Genomic DNA, 26,542 nt, shown 5'->3' on the forward strand with positions numbered 1-26,542 from the left:
GGGAGGGGAAGGTGACGGGAGGGGAGGGAGGAAGGAAGGGAGGAAGGGAGAAAGAGAAAGAGAGAGAGGAAGGAAGGAGGGAAAAGAAAGAGAGGGGGCAGGAAGGGAAGAGAAGGAAAGAAAAAAGAAAGAAAAAAGAAAGAAAAGAGAGAAAGAAAAAAACAATTGAGGACAGGGTGGTCCTTTTTACCCACAGTTGTGGACCATCTAAGTCACGTACGAGAGTCACTGTCACTCTTGTAAGCAAAGTTGAGCTGCTGGTCACTGATAACACTGACAATTATTGGACTAAGAGGCAGACTGGCTCTAACTCTGTGAACGGCCCCTGTGGGGACCAGGTGTCCTCTTGAGGCTCCATCCAATTGCTCAGGAGGAGACACTGCCACCCTCGGCTTTCATCAACAACTTTGTTTCTGGTGGTAACGGATCAACAGTAGATACAACGTCGAGCGTCACCAACGGAGTAACAATTAATTATGAAGGCACAGGAGGCTGTGAACCCAGAAGCACGGTCACAGGCTTGCGGAGCTGTGGCCACATGAAAACAATTAGTTGTGCCTGAGCGGATTCAAAGTTTTAATTTTTTTTTTATGTTTATTTAGTTTTGAGACAGAGAGAGACAGAGCATGAGCGGAGGAGGATAGAGAGAGAGAGAGGGAGACACAGAATCTGAGTGGGCTCCAGACTCCGAGCTGTCAGCACAGAGCCCGACACGGGGCTCGGACTCACGAGCTGTGAGATCATGACCTGAGCCGAAGTCGGACGCCCAACCGACTGAGCCACCCAGGCGCCCCGAAAAGTTTTAATTCACTCTATGTCCATAAGAATAAAACTTCAGACCTGAGCAAAAAAAGAGACCGAGAGTACAAATAGGATCAAGGAGTTAGGCCTGCATCCTGGGAGAAGATTCCTGTGCCAGCACACCCTTTACTATTCAACTCAAACATAGAGATTTAAATGATATACAGTATTTAAAAATAAAACATTCTAGAAATAAGATAAATAATGTCTAAATACAGTAATGATTTTTCTTTTGAGGAAAAGGCTGTCCTATGTTTTTTGTATAGGAGTTTGAGCATCTCCTCGATTTCCAAGAGACCTACATTGACTAATACCAGGAAAGATAGGAAGGAGTTCACGCCCACTGTCCACCACAACAACAAGAAAATGCTGGGTAAGAGGAGACAGTAAGTGACGGGAAGGAAAAAGAAAGTGCCAAGGAGTTATCTCCTAGGAGCACGAGAGCAGGAGTAGGGACAGCTACAGGCTGGGAGTTAATTGAGAGACTGAATTCAGTGCAAAAGGGCCAAAGAAATAACCCGTTTGGCGAATTTCTGGACAAGAAGCACAGGAGAGAATACACAGTCCTTTCGTAGTAATCACGGGTGAGAGATTTATCCTTGGAATTTGGAATACAGCTAGCCAGAAGGAAAATGGGGGTGAATCTGGTTTAATGAAAGCAAGAAAAAAAAAAGACAAATTAGCCTGGGCAATACATCAGGATGGGGCTAAGAAACTAGACCCTTGTGTTAGGCTAATCCCAATTTGTTCTAAGATAAAGCAGGGGCCTTTTAATTTTCCTACCATCTAGAAACGATGGGAACTCTGCATTTCCTCAAACGCTATTGCATTTTTCACTTCGTACACATACAAATATCAAATCACTGTTATGCACCTGCAACTAATATAATGTCGATTAAATCTTAATTTTTAAAAATCCTATCACATTTCAATAACTAGCAGACATATGTTATCGGCTGAGGTTATCCAGCCTGGAGGAGAAGTAGTGAACAGCACAAAGGAAAGAGGATGAGGACAGAAGACCACGTCCGAAGAATAGAGCACCTTTCTCCTTCCTGCAGCTGAGCTCACAAACACTAACTGGCTTTGGGTTAGAAATGAAAGACGATCAACCTAAACAAAATGGCAATACCCTGGCGCCTGGGCTCCAGCGTGCAGGTGAACAATTGAACAGTGCACAGGGCGGGCGTGTAGCTGAACTTGCCCATCCCCGGGAATGTGGGACTCAGAGCCTCCAGGATTCTCTCCGTTTCTTTTCTGTGCATCTTCTCTCCCCTGCACCTGCTTCCCAGAGCTTCAACTGCCAACTGATCCCCAGTCTCACAACCTGAAACCTCCATCGATTCCCAAGGGGAGAATCTGAGCGGACCCTGCTTGGGTCAGTCCACTTAAGACGGTGAGATTGCCTGAGAACATGGCGTCATCAACGAGAACTGTGTATTTACAGCGTGTATATATGTTGGGGAAGCAAAAAGGCGAGAAACAGAAGAACGTTGGGGGAGGTATTGATCATGGGACAGTTTCAAAGATAAAGGGGGTACTGTTCCTAAAAAAAGGAGGGAGGTTTCTAGGCAGACTCAAAAATTTGTCATGTTCCTACCAGCACCTCTTTAGATGCTGGAAAGCAAAACGTTTTGATCTTCTAGATACAGTGTGTGTGTGTGTGTGTGTGTGTGTGTGTGTGTGTGTGTGCGCGCGCGCGCGCACGCCACACAGGCAGCACCTCTTTCGTTGTAAGGCAGGTCGTTTGGTCCAGAAACTGACATTCTTTTGTTGTCTGTGACAATGAACACAGCATCAATCAGTTCACTAGCCCGTCACCTGGAGAGGTTTCCAGCCTGCAATGCTGGGTTCCAATGATGCTTGTGGTTTTCCTGATTCCCAGGCCCCTCTAGGAGATTTCACTTGCTGCTATCAGCCGAGCAAACTGTGCTGGGATTTCTACTTCGTGTCCAGTTAATTCTTCAGACTCAGGAAGACTCAGCATCAGTCTCTGACGGGGCACAAGGAACATTTTGTTGGAACGTCTGCGTAGCAGTGATGACACCAGTTCAAAAGTGCTATTTCCTTTATTACTCATTACGAATCAGTCACCCGCTAATGTGTCCTTTAAAGCTATCTATATTCCAAGATGACATCAATTCTCAGAATAAAATATAGCACCCATGATTAAAATGTAATTTATTTTTCTTGAGATACCTCTTTCAAGCAGCAGTTAGACGAGTAATAGGGTCATAGATACTTGATTATTCTCTTATTAAAAAAAAAAATCAGCATCTGCATTTTGATACCACAGACCATTCTCCCTCTAACACGGTTACGAGAGTTTCCAACTAAAACACAAATAACAAATTATTCTGGAGCTACATGAAGATCTCAGGCCAAAAGGTAACATTAAGCAATGTTTTACTTTAATTTCACATCCAGGGCAGGGCCACTGAAAGAGAGAGAGAGAGAGAGAGAGAGAGAGAGAGAGAGAGAGAGAGAGAGAAAGGAAGAGAAAAAGAGAAAGAAGCAAGTTTTCAATCTAAATGCATAAAATTGAGAAATAATACTAATTTCCATGAATAAAACTTTGATTATCCATAGTCATCTGGAAATAAGATTTTCTACATATATCCACTTTCTAGCTAACAAAGTTAAGCATATGCTATGAACCTTTTTCAACTGTATCATATACTTCCTTGACTTTTTCTCATCAACTAAGCCACTGGGTTGTCCGCACTGGGGTGCCCTGGGATAGTAAAGTGGGTAGAGCTGCTGACCCTGGCCTAAATGACTCAGCCTGAAGCGCTTGCAAATGGCTTTGGTTTGCAATCTCTCCCTGGGACAGCCATCGAAGAAGAGAAATTCCATCCTCTTAGTCTGTTGCTTCTATCTGCTATTGCCTTGGGAAAACTGAAGCAACAATGATACTATGTTCATTAAAAGTCACTTTGTAAAGGCACTGACTGAGGGGATACAGGTATTACCTACGGAATTAGAACTCAGAGAATGTCAGTTATCAGCTTGGTAGGTATGTTCCAGAGGACTGAATTTACTGGAAGTCTAACCCTAAACTAAGTGAGATATTCCTGAGTTACTAAATACAGATGGGTGGCTTCTCTTTCCCTTTAATGATGGAAGAGCTCTAGAAGAAATATCCCAAGATCGGAGGCAGAAAAAGCTGTGTTCTAGGGACACATCTAGCGACAGACCTGAGTTCCATCAAATAAGGGCATAACACAGCGCAGTCTATCACGGTGGGAATGGAGAGATGCACAGACCTCCATTTCCAGCCCTGTCACCCACCAGCGGCGTGACTCTGGGCAGTAACTTACCTTCTCATTGATTTCAGATGCTTCGAATAAAAGGGAGTATAACTAGTTAAGTTCTAAGGTCCTCCCAGCCCCAAAAGCCATTACTCAAACCTCTGAGGCACTGTGGGGGATTGGAAATTACCGAGAGGCGTCTTTCCCAACTGTGTATGATATATAAGGCTAGTTGTGATGCTATGGATAATGAAGTCACGGCTATCGGCACCTGGTCAAAAGGGAAACAGGAACAGAACTTATGAGTCAACTTAAAAAATTATCAAGTCCAGGCAATATAATCTGAAAAGTGCCATAATAATTCTTCTTCTCATATTTGATGTCACTCATATAATTTTAAAACTTGAGCTTCTTAGGTCTAAGTACTTAATTACCCACCCTTTTCAAATTAAATGCATATGTGCACATGCATATACATGTTCCCCAGTCAGTAAGAATACCTTCAAAAAATTCTGGAATCTCAATTAAATTATATTCTTTCGGTGTGCCAATTGAATTGAATTGGCCTGTGGATCCCTCTGCTGAGAAACCTATCATATGTTTACTTGGGTGTCGTCACTGGTTAACTCTACTTTGGGGATCGAGACCAGGGCTAAGACCTATGGTCGTGATGCAAATATAAAAACTCTTTGGGGAGCTTGATCCCAACAGAAGTGGGGACAAGAAAAAAAAAATAGGTCTAGGGACTCAGAGTATTGAACCCAGATCTAGAAATCGTAAATCCAGTTCCTTTCAAGAAAGACGTGACAAGGGCACAGCCCAGGACTATGGTTAGGACGCATCTCCGTTTCTCCTCGTCAGCTTGATCCAGATGCCATTCGTTGGACGAAGAATCAGCTCTCCCGCCAGACCAAGTTCTTCTCTTTTCTGGTTGGATTCTACCCAAAAGTGTCTCAGGATGCAGGAGAGAACGACCTTTTCTTCCATTGTGGCAAATTTTTGACCTTCAAGTTAATGAAAATGGCATTACTTTAAATATGCATAGATCTCAAAGGTGAGAAATCACCGGTCCTATTAGAGGAAGCAAGCAATTTTATATTTTCACAATAAGGAGAAGCAGAGTTACTTGAGGTGCTGGTTAAAAATGAAGATTCTTAAGCCCCCTTCCCCGCCCCTACCCAGTGCAGCCCAATAGCTGGGGTGGGGCAGGTATCTGTATTTTAGCAGCAATCCCAGATGAATTCTAGGGTCATTGAAGCATGAGAACCACTACTGTAGACGGCTTATTGGGCCTTTAATTTAATTTACTACAGAGTCACCAAATAGGCTTCAGATTCATCCATTTAAATCTGACCTCATTTTACTAACACCTGCATTTACATCCTCATAAAATGCTAGAGATCCTAAAGCCAAAGTGTGTATGATGCATGGTGATGTGCATCCATCCTGTTTAAGTACTTCAGCTGGCCATATGGTAAACATTCTTTGCTTCTGTTTTGCCAAATGCGATTCTCAAAAGCAACAAACATAGATATTAGGTTAAATAAAACTGCTACAAGTACATTTTCTACCATATAAAATACATTCAACATGGACCCCAAATCTATAGTATTTTAAAACTCTACCATGAAACTGATTGTGCTGTATGTTATGAACTGAATTCTGTCCCGGTAAATTTATATGTTGAAGCCCTACCCCACCCTGTACCTCAGAATGTGACTGTGTTTGCAGATAGAGTATTTACAGAGCCTAATTAACTTACAATGAGGTCATATGGATGGACCCTACTCCAATCTGACTGTTTTCATACAAAGAAGAGATCAGGATACAACACACACAGGAAAGACCGGGAAGATACAGGAAGATACGGGAGAAGACGACCATCTATAAGCCAAGGTGTAGAATGATCTCTGAAGAAACCAACCTTGTTGATATCTCAATTTCAGACTTGCAGCCTCCAGAATATGAGAAAATGAGTATCTGTTGTTGAAGCCACCCAGTTGGGAGTACTTTGTTATGGTGGCCCTAGCAAACTATTCTACTTTACGACAATCTTTTTCGAGACAATAATGTAGAGTGAAGTGGAAGAAAAAAGAAACCAATTTTTAAGAGACCGTAGCCTAGGAGACATGACATCTCGAAGAAATTATTGTGAGGGGGCGCCTGGGTGGCTCAGTCGGTTGAGCGTCCGACTTCAGCTCGGGTCACGATCTCGCAGTTTGTGGGTTCGAGCCCCATGTTGGACTCTGTGCTGACACCTCAGAGCCTGGAGCCTGCTTCGGGTTCTGTGTCTCCCTCTCTGCCCCTCCCTCACTTGCGTGTGTGTTCTCTCTCTCAAAAATAAATAAACGTTAAAAATTTTAAAAAAGAAAAAGAAAGTATTGTGACAAACCCACTACCACATGGGCTGGAAAGATCAAACCAATTCTGATGGATACAAACCTATACAGTTTCTGGGTCCAGCAGAGAAAGGCACATATGCGAATGGGTGGCGTCCTTGCAAATTCTCGGGAAAGAACCGTTCCGGCTGGAATTCCTCAGGATTTGGGAAGTATCTTGGATCTCTATGCAGTGCATAGGGAACGATGATTGCTTGAGCGCCTTTCACAATTTTGTAACCTGCTGTCAAGAAGTAGGCAATATGCCATAAGAATGGAGCAAGACAGATGTTAAAAAAAAAATCCATCTTCCCTATTATTCTAATCATAGAGTTCTTACCAACTTCACAATCTTCAGTAAGATTGCGGGCAAATAAGGGGACAGAAGGAAAAAGGCGGAGGCTCTCCTTAATGACACATTCCAGGTATCTAAGTTTCTTCAGGTCTTCTACAGTAGCAGGACGATCAGACTTCCCTAATCAAAGTAAATACACGAGATGACCATGAAAGAACAATATGGGCTTGGGGAATGGGACATCAACAAGGAATTAATCCAAGCACTGGATGTTAAATACCTACAGCCAAAGTAGGATTTCTAATATTATACATAATCAAAATAAAATTAGACAATGTGTTAAGTGAAAGAAACAAGACACAAAAGGCCACGTACCGAATGATTGAATTTATAGGAAGGGCTCAGAACGGGTATATCCACAGAGACAGAGAGGCTGACAGAGACAGGGGCTGGAGGAAGAGGGAATGGGATGTGGCCGATTAATGGTACAGGGTTTCCTTTTGGGGTGCTGAACATGCTTTGGAATTAGAGTAAAAGTGGTGCAACACTGTGAATGTACGAACTCATATACTTTAAAATGGTTAATTTTGAGTTCTCAGAGCTTCCAGATGTGCATCTTCTCTTGAGCCAGATTCTTGGACTTTCCCCACAACATGGCCCCTAATCGCCTTTTGTTCCTGTGTCAAACAAAGAAACTAAGATGGTCTTGCCTTCTGGCCAGAAGAGACATCAACCTCCCTGGACTTACCAAAGGAAGAATGAGAATAGCAAGGAGCAACTGTAATGAAATCAGTACAGATGGACTTAAGGAACAAGCCAGTGGAGGGATTTTGAAAGTAGAACAGAAATATAACAAACGCCACTGAGCATGTTTTCAAAGGAAGTTGGAAATGATCGCCAAGATCCCAAATTCTGGGGTAACAACACTTGGGGTAACAGCCATCCACAGATCTGTATTCCTTGGAGAGGAAGACAAAGAGGCATTGCATTATCTGACCAGAGTTGAAGTGACAGATTTGGAAGATATTAAATCAGGTTATGGAACAGATGTTCACTTTGATAAAAACCCTTCCTTCAAAAACAAAGTTCTCTCCAAAGAATTTCATCTAGATGACAGCGTGATCCATCTTCAAAATCTACTGAAATCAAATGGGAATCGGAAAGGATTTGATAAAGCATTCAAGTCAAATGCAAAATAAAGCCATAGGAAGAGGGAGCATGAGGAACCAGGGAGCTTCTTTCTCTGGCTTACTGGCCATCTTGATGGAGGTACAGATGAGTTAGGAAGGGACATCTAAGATGATGTTTGGTAAAACCCATCACGATACTACTTGGTTCCTGCCATGGATGATGGAGAAGGGGGTGGTGGTGGTGGTGGTGGTGGTGGTGGTGGAGGACGAGGAGAACACACTAATGAAGAATAGAATGAGGATGATGGATTTCAATCTACTGTCTTAATTTTCTCCAGCCCCCTTGTCCTCAGCCATGCTGTTCTTGAAGTCTCTTTCTCCTCCTTTACACAACGATTCTCAACTTATTGGGATGGGAGGTGGGGGGCAATACCTTGAGCATAATACAGTAGGAAGAGAAACTCTACCATTTTCTGTTCTTAATTCATTCTTATCTTTTTCTGTCTCAACCAAAACTTCATATAAACAACACATGGGGAAAAAAGAAAAACCTTCAGCTATCTTAGCTCTGCTGGAAGCTGGTGGGTGCCCGGTCCCCACGTGGGAGTGCCTAGAATTCTAGCTCCTTTTCCTCAGTACTGGGCTCAGAGATTACTTTGTGTCTCTACGTGATTATGGACACAGTTAGCATTTACCAAAATGTATCTGGTTACTTTCTCTTGGTTTTTATTTTTAAAAAAATGCATTTCTAGATCAGGGAAGGGTGGGTTTCAGATGTTTGGGTCGGGGAAGTGGGCATCTTGACAACATGGCTTCTCCTTCAGCCATGTTTAATTGTGATGTTTAATGGAAATCTTTATAGTTTAACATGACACTTTAGAAATAAAATTCTCTCCTAGTGCCTTGAGCCCTACCGCTCCATGGGAGACTCGGCGAGCCTGTAAGACCGTATTTGGGATTGACATTCTCTATTGTAATTTTGTTCCTGTTTATTTTTAAATTTTCTTTTTGTTTTACTGGAGGGAAAAGATGATGCTTGACTTTAAACATGAACAGGGCACAAGTGGCTTTGTTATAATAAAACTAAATACACACAGATAAATGGTTAATTTTATGTGTAACAAGAGGAATTTATACCTGCAACTCAATACCCAAAGATGAGTTGCTCATGAAATTTTAGAACTAATACTGGGGATAAAAGAAAAAGTGAGGGACAATCAGTAGAAAACATGAGAAGCGGCAAAATAAGGCATCTACTAATCATGATGCTTTAATCACATGAGATCAACAAAAAGTACAACAGCAACAAGCTGGATATCGTAGAGGTTACGAAATGTGACCATGTTTTAAAAACACTTGTGAGCTTCTGAAAGACCAAGTTTACTCACCACAGACAATATGAGAGAATCGAAATCAATCCAGAAAAAAATAAATAAAATGACGATAGAAACAGAGCCAAAAAGTTAAGATTGCCTCCATTCTACAAAATAAAGTCTTCCTTCTTGAGATGTCTAGGCCTCACACAATCCGAACTCAAGACTACTTGTCCAACCTCATCTCTCAATACATTGTACCACATGTGTTAAATTCTAGCTGCCCCTCACGATTCACTACTGTCCTCCAAACTTTTCCATTTCTGTGCCATTGTCCATCTGGTTCTCCTCTTTCTAGAATGTCTTCCCTCTCCTGCTTTTTCCTTCCCCACTTCTCTTCTCTCTGAAGAGACACCATTTTGTTGGCCCATTGACCCAATCTTTCATTTTCTCCTTCCAGCTATGGGAGCCACGTGATGTGTGATTCAACAAAGGATAAAGTTGATGGCACAATGCATAGCCTCTGTGTGGTCGGCTGGTAATGGCTCCTATATATGTCAGGTGCTAATCCCTGGAACCTGTAAACATTACCTTATTTGGGGAAAAGGTACCTTTACAGATTTGATTCAGTTAATGATATAAAAACGGGGAGATTATTCTGGATTATTCATCTGGGCTCCGAATGCCATCACAAATGTCTTTATAGGAGAGGATGAGAGAGATTACACAGACACACAGACACAGACAGACAGACACACACACACACACACACACACACACACACACACACAGAGTGAAGAGAAGGGGGTGTGAAAATAGAAGCTGAGATTTGAGTGATGTGGCCATAAACCAAGGGATAGGCTGGTGGCCACCAGAAGTGGGAAGGAACAGATTCTCTCCTAGAGCTTCCAGGAGGAGTACAACCCCACCGACACATTGACTTCGGCTCAGCAATACTGATCTTGGATTTCTGGTGTTCAGAAACGTGAAAAAAATAAATTTCTGTTGTTTTAAGCCACCCAGCTTGTAGAGTGTATTACAGAAGGCACAGGAAACTAATACATCCTTCATCCCCTCCTCCCCTTCCTCTTCATCTTGAAGATACACACGAGACCTCGAACAACAATCAAGGGCACAAAAGCCAAGATGGTGAAGAACAGAGAGAAAAAAAGAGCAAGACTGAGACTCTGTGACATCCCTATTGACCTCAGCCTAGGACTCCTCACCTGTTGATTGCTGGTTGTGTAATAGAAATAATGGCCTCGGAACTGGAGAGTGTGATGCTAAGTGAAATAAGTCCTACAGAGAAAGACAGATACCGTATGTTTTCACTCTTATGTGGATCCTGAGAAACTTAACAGAAGTCCATGGGGGAGGGGAAGAAAAAAAAAAAGGTTAGAGAGGGAGGGAGCAAAGCATAAGAGACTCTTATAAACTGAGAACAAACTGAGGGTTGATGGGGGGTGGGGGGGAGGGGGATGGGTATTGAGGAGGGCTCCTTTTGGGACGAGCACTGGGTGTTGTATGGAAACCAATTTGACAATAAATTTCATATTTAAAAAAATAAAAAATAATAAATTAAAAAAAAAAAAAAAGAAAGGATGGCCTCTCCGCTTCACCCAACTTCCCTCTCATTTGTGGCCAGATGCAATCCTATGGGAAACAGCTCTCCTGGATTCCCTCTCACTAACATCACCTGCTCCCCACTGCTCCCAAATATCACCTTCTTCTTATCACTCAAGTGCACAGCCAGGACTCCATACTTTATGGACAATAGCTGGTTCATCTAGTAAGCAGTGAGGTCCTTGGAGACAGTAGCATTTATCTATGCACCCCCAGTGTCTAGCCTAGGGCAGTCACACGCCAGGTGGTTGGCCAATGCCTGTAAGTGAACAGGGGAGGCCTTGCAAAGGAGACAGTACTGGAAGGGATCCCATAAGGGAGGCTTCCTGCTTATTACACTGTCTTTACAACAGGTCCTACAGCACATCCTGAATGAGCATGAATGGCGTCTGTTTCGGTGGACGTGGGACCCACAGAGCAGCTAATGTTGGGGCCAAACATACCAAACACTTCCTCCAGTTCACTGTCCACGTGTTTCTGGACTTCTGGGTAAGAACCCAATAGATATAAGGACCAGTTTATTGCTGCTGCAGTCGTGTCATGGCCCTACAAAGGTGAGAAGAAACAATGGCTTAAAGAGCAGAGCTATATCGAGAAGATCGGACAGGATGACTCCATTTTGAATTGGATCTGACAGTTGCAATCTGACTCCAGAACATAACAAATTAATCCCATACAGCATCTCACCTTGGTGACAAACAAACATATAAAACAATCCCTTCCTGCGTAGACGGACGCTTGACCATGACATGGAGCTGTCTACTTGGTAAGAAGTGGCTCAGCTGTGCTGATAAGGGGGCGGGCGTTCCAAGGAACGGGGTAGGCCAGACAGTTTTGAAGTGGGGGGCGGGGGGAGGAAGTCTGGCTTTTCTGAGCCAACTTGCCAGAACTGTACTTCTCCACTTCCCCTATTTGCAAGGTAGGCTTTACCCATTGAGTATGGGTATGTACCCAGGGAGTACATATGCAGTTCTGAGTAATTCTCCAGGGCAAGAAGTTGATTAACAGCTTCATTTAATTTTGCCAAGTTCTAGGCAAAACACTAAGCACTAACTAGGTGCAGAAACTAACGTGATTGTTCTTCCCCAGAGCTTCATGAAATACTTGCTACTATAATTCACATTTTAGAGATCAAATACCGAGACAGAGCTTCCCATTTTGTTTTATCTGCTACCCAGAGCGAAACTAAGCATGGAATTCACAGGAGCGTGCTGCTGGGAGAGGGTAGGGGTAAAAACCTTCATATGTAATGACTGGCTCCCAGGCAGTTAAAGGCACGGCCCCAAGAGCCTGCATCCACGTTATGGAGGATGTCACATTAGGTCACGACGTGATAGTTTGTGGTATGCCTATTTGATGCAAAGGAGAAAAAAAAATGTAGAATTTCAGACTGTTAAAACTGGAAGAAAGAGATCATCAGGCTGGTTGTCTTCACGAAGGTGAGAGGGATGTTTGCATGCCCTACACACGTATGTATGTGTACGTGTAGGTGCATGCATGACAATGCATGTGTGTGCACTTGTATGCATGTGTGTGCACTTGTATGCATGTGTGTGCACTTGTATGGATGTGTGTGCACTTGTATGCATGTACGTGTGTGTGCGCATGTGTGTGCATACAGGGTGGAGATGTGAGAAGGTCTCTCCACTTCAACATCAAATAATAATAGCCAAGATCTATGGTATGCTTCCTGAGCACAATTGTTGGTACACTTGAAAACATCATTCATCTAATCCGTGAGGCCCGTGCTTGAACAATGAGGACACCGAGGCCCAGAAAGTCTCGATGAGGTGCCCAAGGTTACACCTCTAGGACAGCTTATGGTGGGGGATCTGGCCCCAGAGCCTACGTGCTTAACACCTCTCCACTTTTTAGCTCCGTGGGTGTCCATTTTCCACATAAAATTTCTTTCCGGTAAAGCGCTCTGCTTAAAAAAAGAAGTTTAAAAATCACTGCCCTAGCCCATCTCTCTGTCATACACATAGGAAAGCGATGACAGAGATCGGGGAAGATTGGAAGCATCTCACAGGGCCAGTGAGCACAGAGCCGGGAGGAGAGCTCAAGCCTACAGATGCTTAACGCGACCCGCTTTCAGCTACAGGACACAGACCGACCTCCCTCGGGACGAAAGGACGGATGTGCTCCAGCATTGCATCTAGACGGCCCCGGGGGGTGCAGCTAACACACCCGTGAGCATGTGCTGAGCCATTGGAAATGGTGGATGCCTTTTGCTCACCTCCGCTTCCAACATATTACCACGTGGTGCTTAAAAAAACCATTTATTTATCTCTATCTGGCAATCCACATATGTTGAGAGACTCACCCCTTGTGATATTTAATACAGTTAGAATTCTCTTTGTCAAAAACTGCATCTTTTATTATTACTATTATTACTGGAAGACCGGAGATCTTTTTTTTTTTTTAGAATCTCAAACTGGTTAAATTGTCCATGGGGCGGCTCTTGTTCTCTTTCTAAGGTAGGGCAGCTCAGGGCAGTAGCTAAGGACTCATTGGTAGAGGCAGGAAGCAAACGGGCTTCTTTCAAAGGAAGTAGTGAAGAAACAGACTAGTGGGTTTCACAGACTAAAAAGAACATAGCAATTGTTGGCCGCTCTTCTTCTTGGAAAAGTCTGACAGACCTTAGATTTTCTTGAGGGGAAAAAAAAATGTGTCTATGCCGTACCCACCATGACTCAAAGATTTTTCTGAACACGGAAGTTGACCTGATACTTAATCAGGTTCTTAAATTGTGTAAATTTTAATGCTAATCTGATGACCCTTCCTTAGCTCTATGAAGCTACTTAAAAATTGCATTACACTTTAAAAAAATAATGTTGTAGATTCTAAAAAAATAGCTGGAATTTATTTAATGATACCTGAAAATAACATGATGATATACAATACCTCAAACATGAAAGTGTCCACTTCTTCTCGAACCTCTTCGTGACTTAGCTTGTTCCCTTCATCATCAGTCACATTTAAAAGCAAGTCAAGAAAAGCCCTGCGTTTATTCTTGGAGGGGGAAGAGTCCTTGTCACCACTTCTATGTTCTTCGTCTCTCTTCAGTTCCTTGGCCCGTTCAGAGATGACCTGTGATTTAAACCATCATATGCTTTGATTTGGAATTCGTTATAATCTAACAATACACTCTCCTGTGCAAATATCCTAGCTTCTTTAACTTATTTTTTCTAAACCTTTCCTATCCTCAATCACCACTTAGGCTCTTGTAAAAATATAGTCAAGCTGCCTGTTAACATTTTATGGCATTCTTTGATAAGACTTGTAAACATGAATTTCATTGTCGGACAGCTTCAGAATTTTCAAGTGCCGTTTTTACAGACTTTCCAGTGGGGTGTAATGGTCTACTAGATGGTACCCTAGAGTTCTCCTACAGCCTGGTTGATTGCCCTATATGCATCGTTAACACAGACTGGCAACCTATATCCAAAACAACATCATGATCGCTTTGTAATTTTTGAATTGGAAATAGGAACATCCAGTTAATTTTAATCTTTTCTAAGTTAAAATGATACTAGAAAGGCCCTTTGCCTTTGAAAACTACTGTCTAATACGAACATCTTCCAGAAGACCCTCATAATACTTGTCTCTATGTTCTTTTAACATAGCACCTTGTTTGTTAATAAATATTCATAGCTCATACCTCATTTTGCCATTTTAATAAACTCCCTTACTAAACTAACCTACTTTAGAGTAGGGAACATACGTGTCTTATTATTATATCTCTAACACTTGGCAAAGTTTTAGCACTTAGCAACTGCTTAATTAATATTTACTAAAGCGCGCCTGGGTAGCTCAGTCAGTTAAGCATCCGACTTCAGCTCAGGTCACGATCTCACACTCTGTGAGTTCGAGCCCCGCGTCGGGCTCCGTGCTGACAGCTCGGAACCTGGAGCCGGCTTCGGATTCTGTGTCTCCCTCTCTCTCTCTGCCCCTCCCCTGTTCATGTTCTGTCTCTCTCTGTCTCAAAAATAAATAAAAACATTAAAAAATTACTAAATACATTGAAATGTAATCAGGTTGCCTACTTTTTTCCATTATTCAATTCAAATTTTATGAGACTCAGGCTTCATGGTCCTACACTGAGGATATTAACAAAAGCACAAAAATCTTGGACTTAAAAAAGTCCTATGGGGCGCCTGGGTGGCTCATTCGGTTAAGGATCTGACTTTGCCTCAGGTCATGGTCTCACGGCTCATGGGTTCGAGCCCCGCATCAGGCTCTGTGCTGAGTGCTCAGAGCCTGGAGCCTGCTTCAGATTCTGTGACTCCCTCTCTCTCGTGCTCTGTTTGTATCTCTCTCAAAACTAAATAAACATTAAAACAAAAATTTTTTAAGTCCTAGAAATGGATAGTAGCAATGGTTGCATAGCAATTTCAATGTACTTAAAGCCCCCCAAATTGGACATTGAAAATGGCTATAAGGGCAAATTTTTATATTATATCACACTAAAAAAAATGAATTGAGGACTTACCTTATTGGTAAAATTATGTAGGATCTTCAGGTTCCTTTTGTGTTCCCATCCTTCTTTATACATAAGAAACAAAAAGTCAAGCCAGAGCCACGGCATCCTCATTCTTCGAGATATCAAATCACTCATCCTGTAAATGGGATAAAAATACAGTAGCCGATACACCGGAAGTGTCTCTTTCCTCGGCACCTATTCAATGCCTGCTCTTAACGAGGGAAATATACGGGAATGAGGAGGACTTATCCGAAAGGCTACTAAGAGCCCTGTGCTTCATGCTCAACAATGGATGCACGGGCTTTTACACGTCCAGTGAAGCTTAACATTTTAATGGTTTCATTAGCAGAAGGAAGAATTTGTTATAACACATCTGGACTAGATGGGCACCTGAGGCCTGCTTCTCCTTCTCCAGAAAGAGTTCCTGACCTCCCAAGGCCGCTGTGGCTCTGGGATCACCCACTGGGATGAAATCTGCCAGTTTTTAATATGCACTCATTCGCTTAATCACGCCTCCGGAGTGACAGAAAAGCAACTGGTCGTCCCCTTCTGCAGAGAAGTGCTCGCCGAATACCCATGTGTCACACAGCTGTCCCGAGTGCCTCCCTTGTCATGTCCAGCAAGATAGCAGCCAGACCTCTGCGTGATCTCCTCCTTCGAGACGGGCTTAGACACTGATTCTTTAGAGAGGCTCTTGCCGACCACTCACCCGTAGGACGTAGCCCTCTTTCCCTCTCTAATGTCAACTTGATCGTTTCTTTCTAAACAATTATTAGAGTTTATGTTTACATTCATCTGTTTCACTGTGTGTGTCCCTGCTTTCTTCCTATTTGTGTGAGGCGATACAACTAGTCAGGACTAGTGCCGTGGATGGCAGGTTATAGACGCTCAGTACGCATTCATTAAAATAAGGTGAAATGAGCAGTGAACTTCAAGATAGGGTGTGTCAGATCAAATCCTGGCCCTGACTCTTAATAGCTGAATAACTGCCAGCCAGTTTCAAGGTAAAAATTGATGATTTCCATGAAAAAATAATACATACTCAGCAGAAAACATGGGAAAGGAAAATGAACAGCCACAAAAACAAAACACAGTCAGAAAAAGAGAAGCACACACGCAAACAGTAATAACCGTAACTGATATTTTGGTATAGTGCCTTCCAGTGTTTTCTTCCTATAAATCATGTTTTTCAAATGTTTACTCATTTATTTTGAGAGAGGGAGAGAGCAAATGGGGGAGGGGCAGAGAGAGAGGGAGAGAGAGAGAATCCCGAGCAGGCTCTGCTCTGTCAGTGCAGAGCCTGATGCAGGGCTCGAACTCACAAACCGTGAGATCATGACCTGAGCGGAAATCAAGAGTCAGATGCTTAACTGACTGAGCCACCCAGGTGCCCCTCCTTCTATAAATAATTCTTTATACCTGGTGGTTATCATACCAAAAATCTGGTTTTGCCTATATCACTTAGTGTCATAATGTAATCCCTCAACATATTATAAAATAATCGTTTTAACTTAAGGCATCATCTGGGTGTGTTATCATTTACAAAACCGTTCCTCTACTGCTCAAATACATGCTTAAACGACTGGGTTAATTTCAGTATAAAGTTTCATTTTGAAACAATGAAAAAGACAGTCACAAATTATCAGCAATCCTTTTCAAAGCCCTAATCAAGAACCATTTTAAAGACAATCCAAAGGACTTCATTTACCTATAAATTGCACGGACGTACTCCGAATCATCATTACTTTGAGCGCCAACGTTCTTCCCCATGGCTGTTTCTGTAAAATAGAGGCACGAAGCAACCATTCAATTCCATCACCTATCCTGCGTTCATTTTCCAGGGGCCACCCCTTAAAAAGAAGACGTAGGTCCTGCTCGGCTCTTATAGGTTTTGAAATTGTTCTCTCCCCCTTTTCTCTTGTACCTTCTATTCCCTGTTCCTGCTGCTGCTGCTTCCTTCCCTCTGACCTTCCTGGCATGTTGGCTTTGTGCCAATCCTGCCCAAAGCCTTAGCAGGGGCTGCTGCTTCTCAGGCGGCTGAGCAACGGGACCATCCTGAACAATCCAGGAGCCTTTCCAATCCCCTCCTTGGCCTTCCCAATGGAATGTTAGTTTCTGTGTTGGCCAGTCTACACTACACCGTACCTTTAGAAACAAATCACTGAGACTTACCACAAATTATATCTAAGGCACAAAGAGTGATGTAAAAAAAGCAGTTAAAGGCTTCTTGGTTAACATGTTTTTCAAGCTTATTAACCAATACATTTGCTTGTTCATTCATGACATCTAAGAAATCTTCCAGAATTGTAAAATGGAAAGTGGGTGTTAACAATTTTCTCCTAGATCGCCACTTGTTTCCAGTACTAGAAATAACAATACATGGTTACAAATAAAAGAGAAACAGAGTGTAAATTTAGCCAGTTCAACAAAATTCTCCCGAAACAGCTTAATCTATAGGTTCTCACGTGCTTTGGTCAGAATGACAAAGACTCGTATATAGTCACAGAATGTGGGCATTTGAGATCTTTTTCTAAATTGGGTCGTATTTAAAGGAGCCCTCATAAAAATGGACAAATGGAAGAATTTGTCTCAATTTCTGAGTTTCCAAGTTAGAATATTTTGTCTCCCCTCGATTACTACCTTAGTCCTCAGATGATCCTGATGGTCTGTGCTTCTCCTTTGATCTCTATTCTCTTTAGATTCTTCACAGACCCACAAGGGTCCCGCCTCTCTCTTGGTGGGTCCTCTCCCAGAGGATGGAGTCCTACTTTTGGACACCAGCTCCAGGACTGAGGTTTTTGTGCTCCCTATACTTGGCTGGGGCTGACTGCCCTTTTCACTGGATTTTCAAGATTTGCCTGTTCCAAACGCTCCTTTCCTTTACTCCATTCACACACCAGGACCTGATTCTTCTCGGGACACTGGTCATCACCATTGCTGAGTACCATGGCTACAGGTTACCATACACGCTGGACTCCTGTCCATCAGAGCCCAGTGTTCTCCAGTCCTTTCCTTCCGGCTTCTCCCCAGCTTCCTGGTAGCACAGTCTCGGGATGGGAAGATTACTTTGTGCCAATTCCCGACATCACAAGTTACCAATAGAAGGAACTGATTCTACGAGACGGCTTTACAAAGCGACAATGACATACCTGGTAAGGAGTCCCAGGCCAAGCCATGGTTCTAGGAACTTGTACACACAGGATTTGTCAATTTGACTCGAACTACTTAAAATTACCTTGGAAAGAGGGGAAAAAATTGAGAGATATATAGATATCAAAATAATTTCAATTATAAGAGTACAGGACCACCTTTTAAAAAAATTTAGCGTCTTATCTTTTTTTTTCTTGATGTGTATTTATTTTTGAGGAAGAGAGAAAGCGTGAATACACACACACACACACACACACACACACACACACACACACACAGAAAAGCAGGGGAGAGGCAGAAAGAGAGGGAGACAGAGGACCTGAAGTGGGCTCTGTGCTGACAGCAGAGAGCCTGATTCGGGACTCGAACTCATGAAGCATGAGATCATGAACCGAGCCGAAGCCAAATGCTTCACCGAGCCATCCAGGCGCCCAGAACACTACTTTTTAAAGTAACGTCTCGTAACTATTTCTCTGCGATTCATTTTTATTCCTGTGCCTCTAAAAAAGTCAAATAGAGTGTTGAACATACAAGTGTCATTCGGTCTTGGGGACCAAATGGAGTTGAGAGAAAGGAAAATGTCCAAGACGATACCCTGGCTCCTACCATGAACTAGGAACCAAGAGGAGTCATTGACTGTGGGTAGGGGGACGGGGGAGAGGAGCTAGGTGAATCCAAGGACGACCATGTCCAGGAAGATAAAAGTCACAAGTTCATTTGTGGGCATGTTGACTTGGAGACATTCAAGTCGCTGTGGTCTGAAAGCAGGTAGGTGAGATGCTCAGGATAGGACTTGAACTAGAAGTGCATATTTGAGTGTCCCCAGCATGTAGGCAACACTGAAGGCCCTGAGTATGATTAGACCCCCCGGAATCCAAGTGAGGTAGAAAGGATGAGCACTTAGGTCTGAGCACAAAGTGCTGCCCGGGCTCCTTGTTCCAGTCCTGCATTCTGGATAGATCTCCACCCACACATACCAAGCCTGCTCACACCAAGTCAGCCATGGCCGAAATCCTCTGCCTGTCTCCTCATTATCTACTCCGAACCAGGCTGCTACAGTGCGGTACAAGAGGAAGCACACATTTTCACGGCAATATCTAAGAAAGACATATCCCAGCGCCATCGCCTAGGAAATTCTGTTTTTAATTTTGTTCCATGCAAAGAAACCCTGCTTACCCCATTTTTACTCCCTGACCCAAATCCTTTGCTCATCAAACCACAAGATAGTCTCCCCAGAGTCATAATGATAAGTAAAACGTATTCTTTGGGAGTACACTCCCAATTTCAATAGCATGGATTAATGGTATCTGCCCTATCAATATCAGATGAGCATTCTTTTTTAAGAAAATTAACTTGGAGTAATACATTTGTAATGGATAGGAGACTCAGTGCATCTTGAGAGAAACACTCATACTTTATTAGTCTTATATTTTTAGACTGAGAAAACAATGTCTGGCAGGTAACATGTGCTCACCTTGTGGAATAACCTATTTGTGGCTCTATAAAACTGCATCCTTGTGTAGACTTTTCAAAAAAGGAGAATGTGTTAGACCTGATATCAGATGGGCACAGACATCTAGAGGCTACTGCCCACCCCCCATATTTACACTATATCTGGAAAGCATTAAATGGCACCCACATAGCCAAAAATATTTAGTGAAATGCTCAATATACTAAATTCAGTGGCTCAGTAGGTTGAGCTCACTCAGTAGGTTGCGCTCAGTAGGCTGAGCATCCGACTTCGGTTCAGGTCATGAGCACATGGTTCGTGAGTTCAAGCCCCGCGTCGGGCTCTGTGCTGATGGCTCAGAGCCTGGAGCCTGCTTCGGATTCTGTGTCTCCTTCTTTCTCTGCTCCTCCCCCACTTGTGCTCTGTCTCTCAAAAATAAATGAATGTTCAAAAAAAGTTTTTTTAATGTAATAACATTTTTGCTATCTTTATTTGGATGAGACCCTCACACCATCGAATATACAGTGGAAAAGTGATCCTATTTCCCACACACTCACCTCCACGTTTTCTGCATTATAAATGGCCAAGAGTGGTACTGGTCCAAGCCAGAGTTTCAGCAGTGGAAAATGCCGATATTCTTCTGTGTAACAAATCAGCTGCTGAAAAAATTCTGGGAGGAGAGATTTAATTTTAGGTGAGTTTCTTATTGTGCCTTTTGGGTTGTTTACTTTGGGCAAGTCATTTAATATTTGCCAAGTCTCTCACATCTTCGAGGTCCACCATACTGTTCCTGTTAAAGGCTATAATGACTGAACTGTGAGGGTAATTTAATTATGAGTAAGATAAGGTACAAGAAACGTGTACCTCCAAAGGACCCAATCCCTACTCTCAGGGAGCTGCTAACTATGGGAGATGGTCACTTCTGTAATACCAGACAAAACAAAATGGTTGCTAAGATAGAAGTTTAGGTCTGAGGAGTTACTGGTCCTCATGGACAGGACTGAAAAAAAAAAAAAATTCATCAAGGAGACGGTATTCGAGCATTAAAACATGAGTTGTATTTTTATAGGCAGAAAAGGGGAAGTAGGAGTCGAGACAGAATGTAAACCAAGCAGCAGAAACAGCAGAGCAGAAGCATGAAACTCTGAAAATTCCCTGTAGGTGCAGCCACAACATTAGATGGGGTGATAGCATTGGGAGGGGAGATTGGAGTACTGGAGGGTTTGATTTGCTTTTACACACTCATTGGCGGTTTCTGATGAGGATTGGCAAGACTGGAATCGTATTTTAGGACAGTAACACCAGTGTGTGTGAGATCTGTGAATCACCTGGGTATATTGGGGCCACAGGAAGCCGCTGGGGGTGGGGAAAAGGCTGGAGTTCAGTGCAGCCAGGGTTAGGGGCATTGGCTGCGCTTTCTGGCTGGCGTTTGCATCAGGTTTGGGGAAATGGTGACCATCAATCCCAACTCCAGCATCAAAGTAGTGTGGAAAACTCGAGAGTCAACACTTTCCGTGTTGAAATCCACGAAGCCCCTGTCTGGGGAATGCAGCGTGGCCTCAGGAGAGATCAAGCCATTACAAAATTCTCAGTGAAGAAATGCCGTGTCGATGAGTGCCATCTGGGTAGAAACAAACGACAGCAGCCAGTGACCGAAGAATTGAGACACAGGGTCCAGGCCTCAGAGAAAAACCTGGCAAAGGTGAGGCATGTTTTCAGAACACAAGTCAAACAAGATGAGGTTAAGGGAGGATTTGAGTCCCAGCTGGCCAAGTGATTACATGTTAGGAAATGGACCAGAAGCCTCCTTCCACTGCTGGGAAAATCCAGCTAGGGAGGGGTGAGGAGAGGCGGGCTAGCGGGTAGGCAGATGTGGATGCAGGGCTTCTCCTGGGCAGAGGGAATGCCTGATTGACAACAGCAAGGCTAATTTCAACCTCACTGTGAGGCTACCAATACGGTACTTAAGGTACTTTGACAGAGTTGTTTCGACATGGGAATTTGGGCACCAGGGACAAATTGATATGGCATAAAAAACAAACTATTCAACTTTTCAGCACTTTTTCAGTGTCAATAATGTGCGTAGGCTCGGCCCATCCCTGCTCTTCATCCATCATTAAGCTTCACCCAATCCCAGGCTTCACCCAATCCCAGGTCAGGTTGTGCACAGCGCAGCAGGACAGGAGCTCACGGATGTCCACTCCATATAATACTAAATACATAGTAATGACTTTGTTAAGTGTTTGCAGGTTTCAGCACATCGAAACCTAGTAATAATTATCCTACAAGAGCTAACATCCATTATGTCCTATTCATTTACAGCAGCAAGTTATTCTATGTCTGAGCTAGAGTTAGCGTTTTTGATGCACTGCCTTTTACGCCTCACCATCGTTACACGAAAGGCACGATTACTGTCGCAATTGATGAAACTTGCCCACTATCACAGGGAGTAAATGATGGAACCTGGCTTTGTACTTAAGGCGGTAAGACACTACAGTGCTCTGTCTTGACCATTACGCCATATTGCCTTCAAGTGTTGCCTGGTCTTTAATCCTTAAAATAACCGTCATACAATTAACTTACAAGTTAAGGGTAAAAACTCTAACTTAGAAAATTTTAATATTGGCTTTACACATCTTGGTACTTCTGTGTTGGGTACATTTACATTTATAAATGCCGTATCTTCTTATTGGATTGACCCCTCTATTATCATGAATACCCTGTTGGTCTTTTATTTCAGTCATCGTTTTAAACTCTGTTTTGTCTGGTGTAAGGGTAGCTTCCCAGTTTTCTTTCGGTTTCCATTTGCATGAAACATCGTTTTCCATCCCTTCGCTTTCAGTCTGTGTGTGTCCTTATGTCTGAAGCGAGTCTCTTGTAAGCAGCATAAAAATGGGTCTTGTTTTCCTATCCATGCAGCCACACTGTGTGTTCTTATTGGAGGATGCGGTCTATTTACATTTCAAGAAATTATCGATACTGCCATTTTGTTCAGTGTCTTCTGGCTGTTGCTGTAGTTCTCCTCCTGCTCTTTTCCCTTTAGAGAGTTTTAAACGACTCCTCAAATGAAAACAGCTTGGTCGCAAAGCCGGACACGGAGCAAAGCTTTGCCTGATGCCAAAATCCAGTACTTGTGGATGGATTAAAAAGTCCCTTCGTCGAAGCGAGGATATTGTCACCCTTTTCACTTAGAAAGTAACTCCAGGGAGAATTGCTTTAACTATTCCAATCAACTCACAAGTTTATTTTGAAACAGGTCTCATTCACTAGAGATTTCAATTTTCAGAATAAATTCCCAAAAGAATCCGATGAGATTTCTTAAGCATATTATTTCTTGCGGGGAAATGGGAGCCCTATATATCGCCACAGTTACTCTGTAATGCTATAAAGTCTCAGGGTAGAAGGAGAGGTTAGCTCTGCTTTTAGTATCAACCCAGATGAGTTCTACCAACATGGTTCTCAGACCTCTAGATGCGGTATTGGATAACTTGTACCATTAGTCACACTGATGTTTAATTGGTGAAAGGTTAACTTGGATTTCTTCTGCCAGGGAACATTTTCGATATTTTGATAAACACCCCCCCAGGTCACTCCCGCCCCACGAGGCCTTATCTATTTCTGTGGGGATGCAATGACAGCATGAGGGTCAGGGGTGGGGGGAGGGGAGAGCTAGAAAAGAAATAATACTTCAAGTTTTGGAGTTAACGTTCAACTTGTGAAACTGCGATTTACAAATTAATCTGAGGCGAAACTGGATTGTGGTCCTCGGCTCATTTTAGAACCTGTCATTTGGGGCAAATCTTTTGAACCCTGGGTATCCCCATTTGCACACCCATGAAAACGGAGTGCTAAGATCGAATTCACTGTCTCCGATGGGAGACTGTAAAACCAGGTGCTTCTGAGAACTTTCTCACTCACGGTGATTTTTTCCCCTCATCCGTGAAACCTAACAAAAACAAGAAACAAAAACAAAAAACAAAAACAATGCACTGTTTCATAAATAAGGCTTTTAAAACCTGGTGTGTTAAGTTTGCCAGACGGCCTTGCCCTCGTATCGTAGTTTACTGTTATTACCTAACCTCCTTAAAAGAACTAAAATAAGAAGGTCAAGAAGGATAGAAAGTTGTGGTCAAATCTTGTGATGCGGGGAGGGAGGGAAGCCTCAGATGAAATCTCTAGTCCCTGATTTTCGGAGGGCAGTGGGTGGGTGGAGGATGATGGGACTGTTTTCAGGTGCATTCCCTGCTCCAGGGAAGTTTCTGCTCTTAGGCTTTAACAGCCAAGAGAGAACACAGGCGGTGTTTAGAGATAGGAACAGCTACCAAGTGGGAAAAGAAGAGAAGAGGAAGAAGGACAGCTTATACATACTGCGTTCCAGCCTATGCATAAAAAAAAAATTGATGTGAAACAGAGGCAGGAGCAATTTTATCAGGGGTCGTAAGGGCAAACCGGATAGAACTGGGAACCCACTCTCCAGCAGGGGACAGATTCTTGTCTCTCCAAAGCGGCCCTCAAGTCGTGGTGCTCTAGGCTGATGAGAAGGGGGGCTGGCGGGGAGCAGGTGCGGACCGGCTGAGCCCGGGGCGGGTAGGGGGGAGGTGGGGAGGGGGGGGGAAGCTCCTGCACCCTGGGCCTTCCTGCTGGCGGGTCCGCGCAGGCTAGGAAGCCCACCGGCCCCCGCGTCTCTTACCTTTCCCTTCTGGCTTCATCATCAGCGCGTGTCCCACCAAGGGGTAGCAGCCGGGCAACGTGGGGAGGCCCCTCAACTGCTGCCATTGCCGCGCGCACCTCGCCACCATCTGCAGGAGGCTCAGGAGAAGAGTGGCTCCCGCCACGGAGACGGCGCCCAGCGCGCCCCAGATCAGCAGCTTCTGCCCCAGGCCCACCAGCCACAGCGCCAGCATCGCGCCGGCGGGCCGCTCCGCACTGGGACGGAGCCTGGCAGGACGGCAGGGCGAGGTGCTGGGCCAACTCCCGGAGTTCAAGTGCGCCGGTCCTGGGAGGAGTTCCGGGACTCCGGGAGCCCCCGAGCCGCGGCCGCGAGGCTGCCAGCGCCCTCCCCCAAGAGGAAAGAGGTGGCGCCCGGGCCGCTCGCTTCTTCCTCCTCCGGCAGGCCTCCCTACGGCGGGGACCCGGAGACCGGGGCTTCTCCCTGCGGCGGCCGCCCTGGGCCTCGGGACTAGGCTGGAGCCTCCCAGGCTCCCCAAACAGCAGCAGCCGGGTTGTTACTGCGCTGGGCACAAACCTACAGCCATGCACTCGGGCCTGTGTTTGGTCCAGGGGAAACTGACAGACGGGAACACAGCTCCTGGCTTCTATGGGGTGTTGCTGAATGTAAGTGAAGGCACTGGAGTGGGGAGGAGAAGAATGGGGGTGGAATTTGAGGCAGCTGCGTGTGGCCAGGGCGGGGCAGGGCTTTGGGCTTTAGGTCCCCGCTGCTGGTCACGCACGGGAGAACCGCAGCTACAGAGAACCGGCTATTTGAACATTGAAATAAAGAGGCATTTGGTTTGAAACTCAGCCTTTGGGGCTTATTTTTTTCCTGGCTGGGTCCCTGACCTCATGCTTCCTCGCGCAACGGGCAGGGTTCTACCCTTTGGGGCCTGGCTGCCTGCCTGCCTGCCTGCCTGCGGGGCTGCACCCCGGCTTCTCCATCACGCAGAGCGGCCTTCCGCTTTGATCTTGGGGCAGCTTTAGGGGCAACATCCTTGGGAGCAGCGGTTTGCAGTTTGCATCCGGTGGCCCACTGAGACGAGGGAAAGCTGAGTAAGGTTGCTGTGATGCAAATATTTTCCACCATATCCTCGGGACCGTGAAAAGTCAGCAGCCAGAAAAACAAGTGAGAGGGGAAGGTCAAGGCCTTGGAAAGAGGCGGAGTAAGAGAAGCTGGGAAAGGTAGGGGGGAGTGGGGCGGTTGTAAGGGGATGGTAGTTGTAGTGAGCTCTTCAAGAGGGAATGAAGGCAAAGCACTGAGCCTGCAGAAGGAAAAGCAAAGTGACTGGGAGGCTGGAATTCTGCCCAAGGACTAAGCTCCCTAACTACCAGTTCCCCTCTTTTCTTCAGGCAGCCTCGGTCCTGCCTTAACCTTAAAAATAAAACTCACTTATCTTAGCAGCAAAATGGGTATATTTGGAAACAGCAGAGAGTTGCAATTTTGAGACACAGCAGACAGCAAAACCATAGACAGGTGTGGAGAACAAAGAAGAAAAAACACTTAAAAAAAAAAAGTCTATTTATTTTTGAGAGAGTGTGAGTGCTGCAGGGGCAGAGAGAGAGGACAGGGCAGAGGATCCGAAGTGGGTTCTGTGTGGACAGAAGGGAGCCCACTGTGGGGCTCCAACTCACAAACCTTGAGACTGTGGCCTGAGCCGAAGTGGGATACCCAAGGGCCTGAGCCACCCAGGGATCCCCAGAACGTTGTTTTATACAGGAGAGAGGGGATTGGGAGTGGCTGCTAGAAACTAAAACTCCTTTGTCTAAACTGGGAGTTTAAAGCGTAGTGGCTTCTCATTGGCTGAGCTGTGACAGTCTCTCATTGGCTGGGCTGTTGCTAGGGGAGAGAAAAACCTTTCTCCCTCCCCCCAGCCCCACACCCTAAGGGTTAGTAAAGTCCTGCCACCTGCAAGTACCTTTGTGTTGGGTCTGCAATTGAGGAAGAGTGGTAGGGT

General features: G+C 44.3%; 1 protein-coding gene and 1 pseudogene across 3 annotated transcripts; one reads left to right on the forward strand and one right to left on the reverse strand.

Annotated features, from left to right (window-relative positions):
- Nucleotides 1-1,055: 1,055 nt before the first annotated feature.
- CYP4V2 (cytochrome P450 family 4 subfamily V member 2) lies at nucleotides 1,056-25,143 on the reverse strand. 3 transcript variants are annotated; one of them, XR_013555009.2, is made up of 12 exons: nucleotides 24,565-25,143; nucleotides 20,432-20,544; nucleotides 18,424-18,509; nucleotides 17,447-17,637; nucleotides 16,983-17,052; nucleotides 15,284-15,410; nucleotides 13,696-13,881; nucleotides 11,235-11,337; nucleotides 6,771-6,905; nucleotides 6,495-6,674; nucleotides 4,243-5,056; nucleotides 1,056-2,792 (listed from the first exon to the last, which is right to left on the reverse strand). XR_013555009.2 is itself a non-coding variant. In XM_060653007.3 (11 exons), the coding sequence occupies exons 1-11, from the start codon at nucleotides 24,776-24,778 to the stop codon at nucleotides 4,884-4,886; spliced, it is 1,578 nt and encodes a 525-aa protein (XP_060508990.1). In that variant the 5' UTR covers nucleotides 24,779-25,143; the 3' UTR covers nucleotides 2,968-4,883. The 3 variants fall into 3 exon arrangements, 1 of the variants encoding a protein (XP_060508990.1); XR_013555008.2 differs by lacking the exon at nucleotides 1,056-2,792 and adding an exon at nucleotides 3,001-3,238; XM_060653007.3 differs by lacking the exon at nucleotides 1,056-2,792 and having other exon boundaries at nucleotides 2,968-5,056.
- On the forward strand, nucleotides 6,912-10,388 carry LOC144616095 (protein SET-like; annotated as a pseudogene).
- Nucleotides 25,144-26,542: the final 1,399 nt, after the last annotated feature.

The sequence above is a fragment of the Panthera onca genome, chromosome B1 (genome assembly GCF_046562875.1).
Source record: "Panthera onca isolate mPanOnc1 chromosome B1, mPanOnc1 haplotype 2, whole genome shotgun sequence".
NCBI classification, from domain to species: domain Eukaryota; kingdom Metazoa; phylum Chordata; class Mammalia; order Carnivora; family Felidae; genus Panthera; species Panthera onca.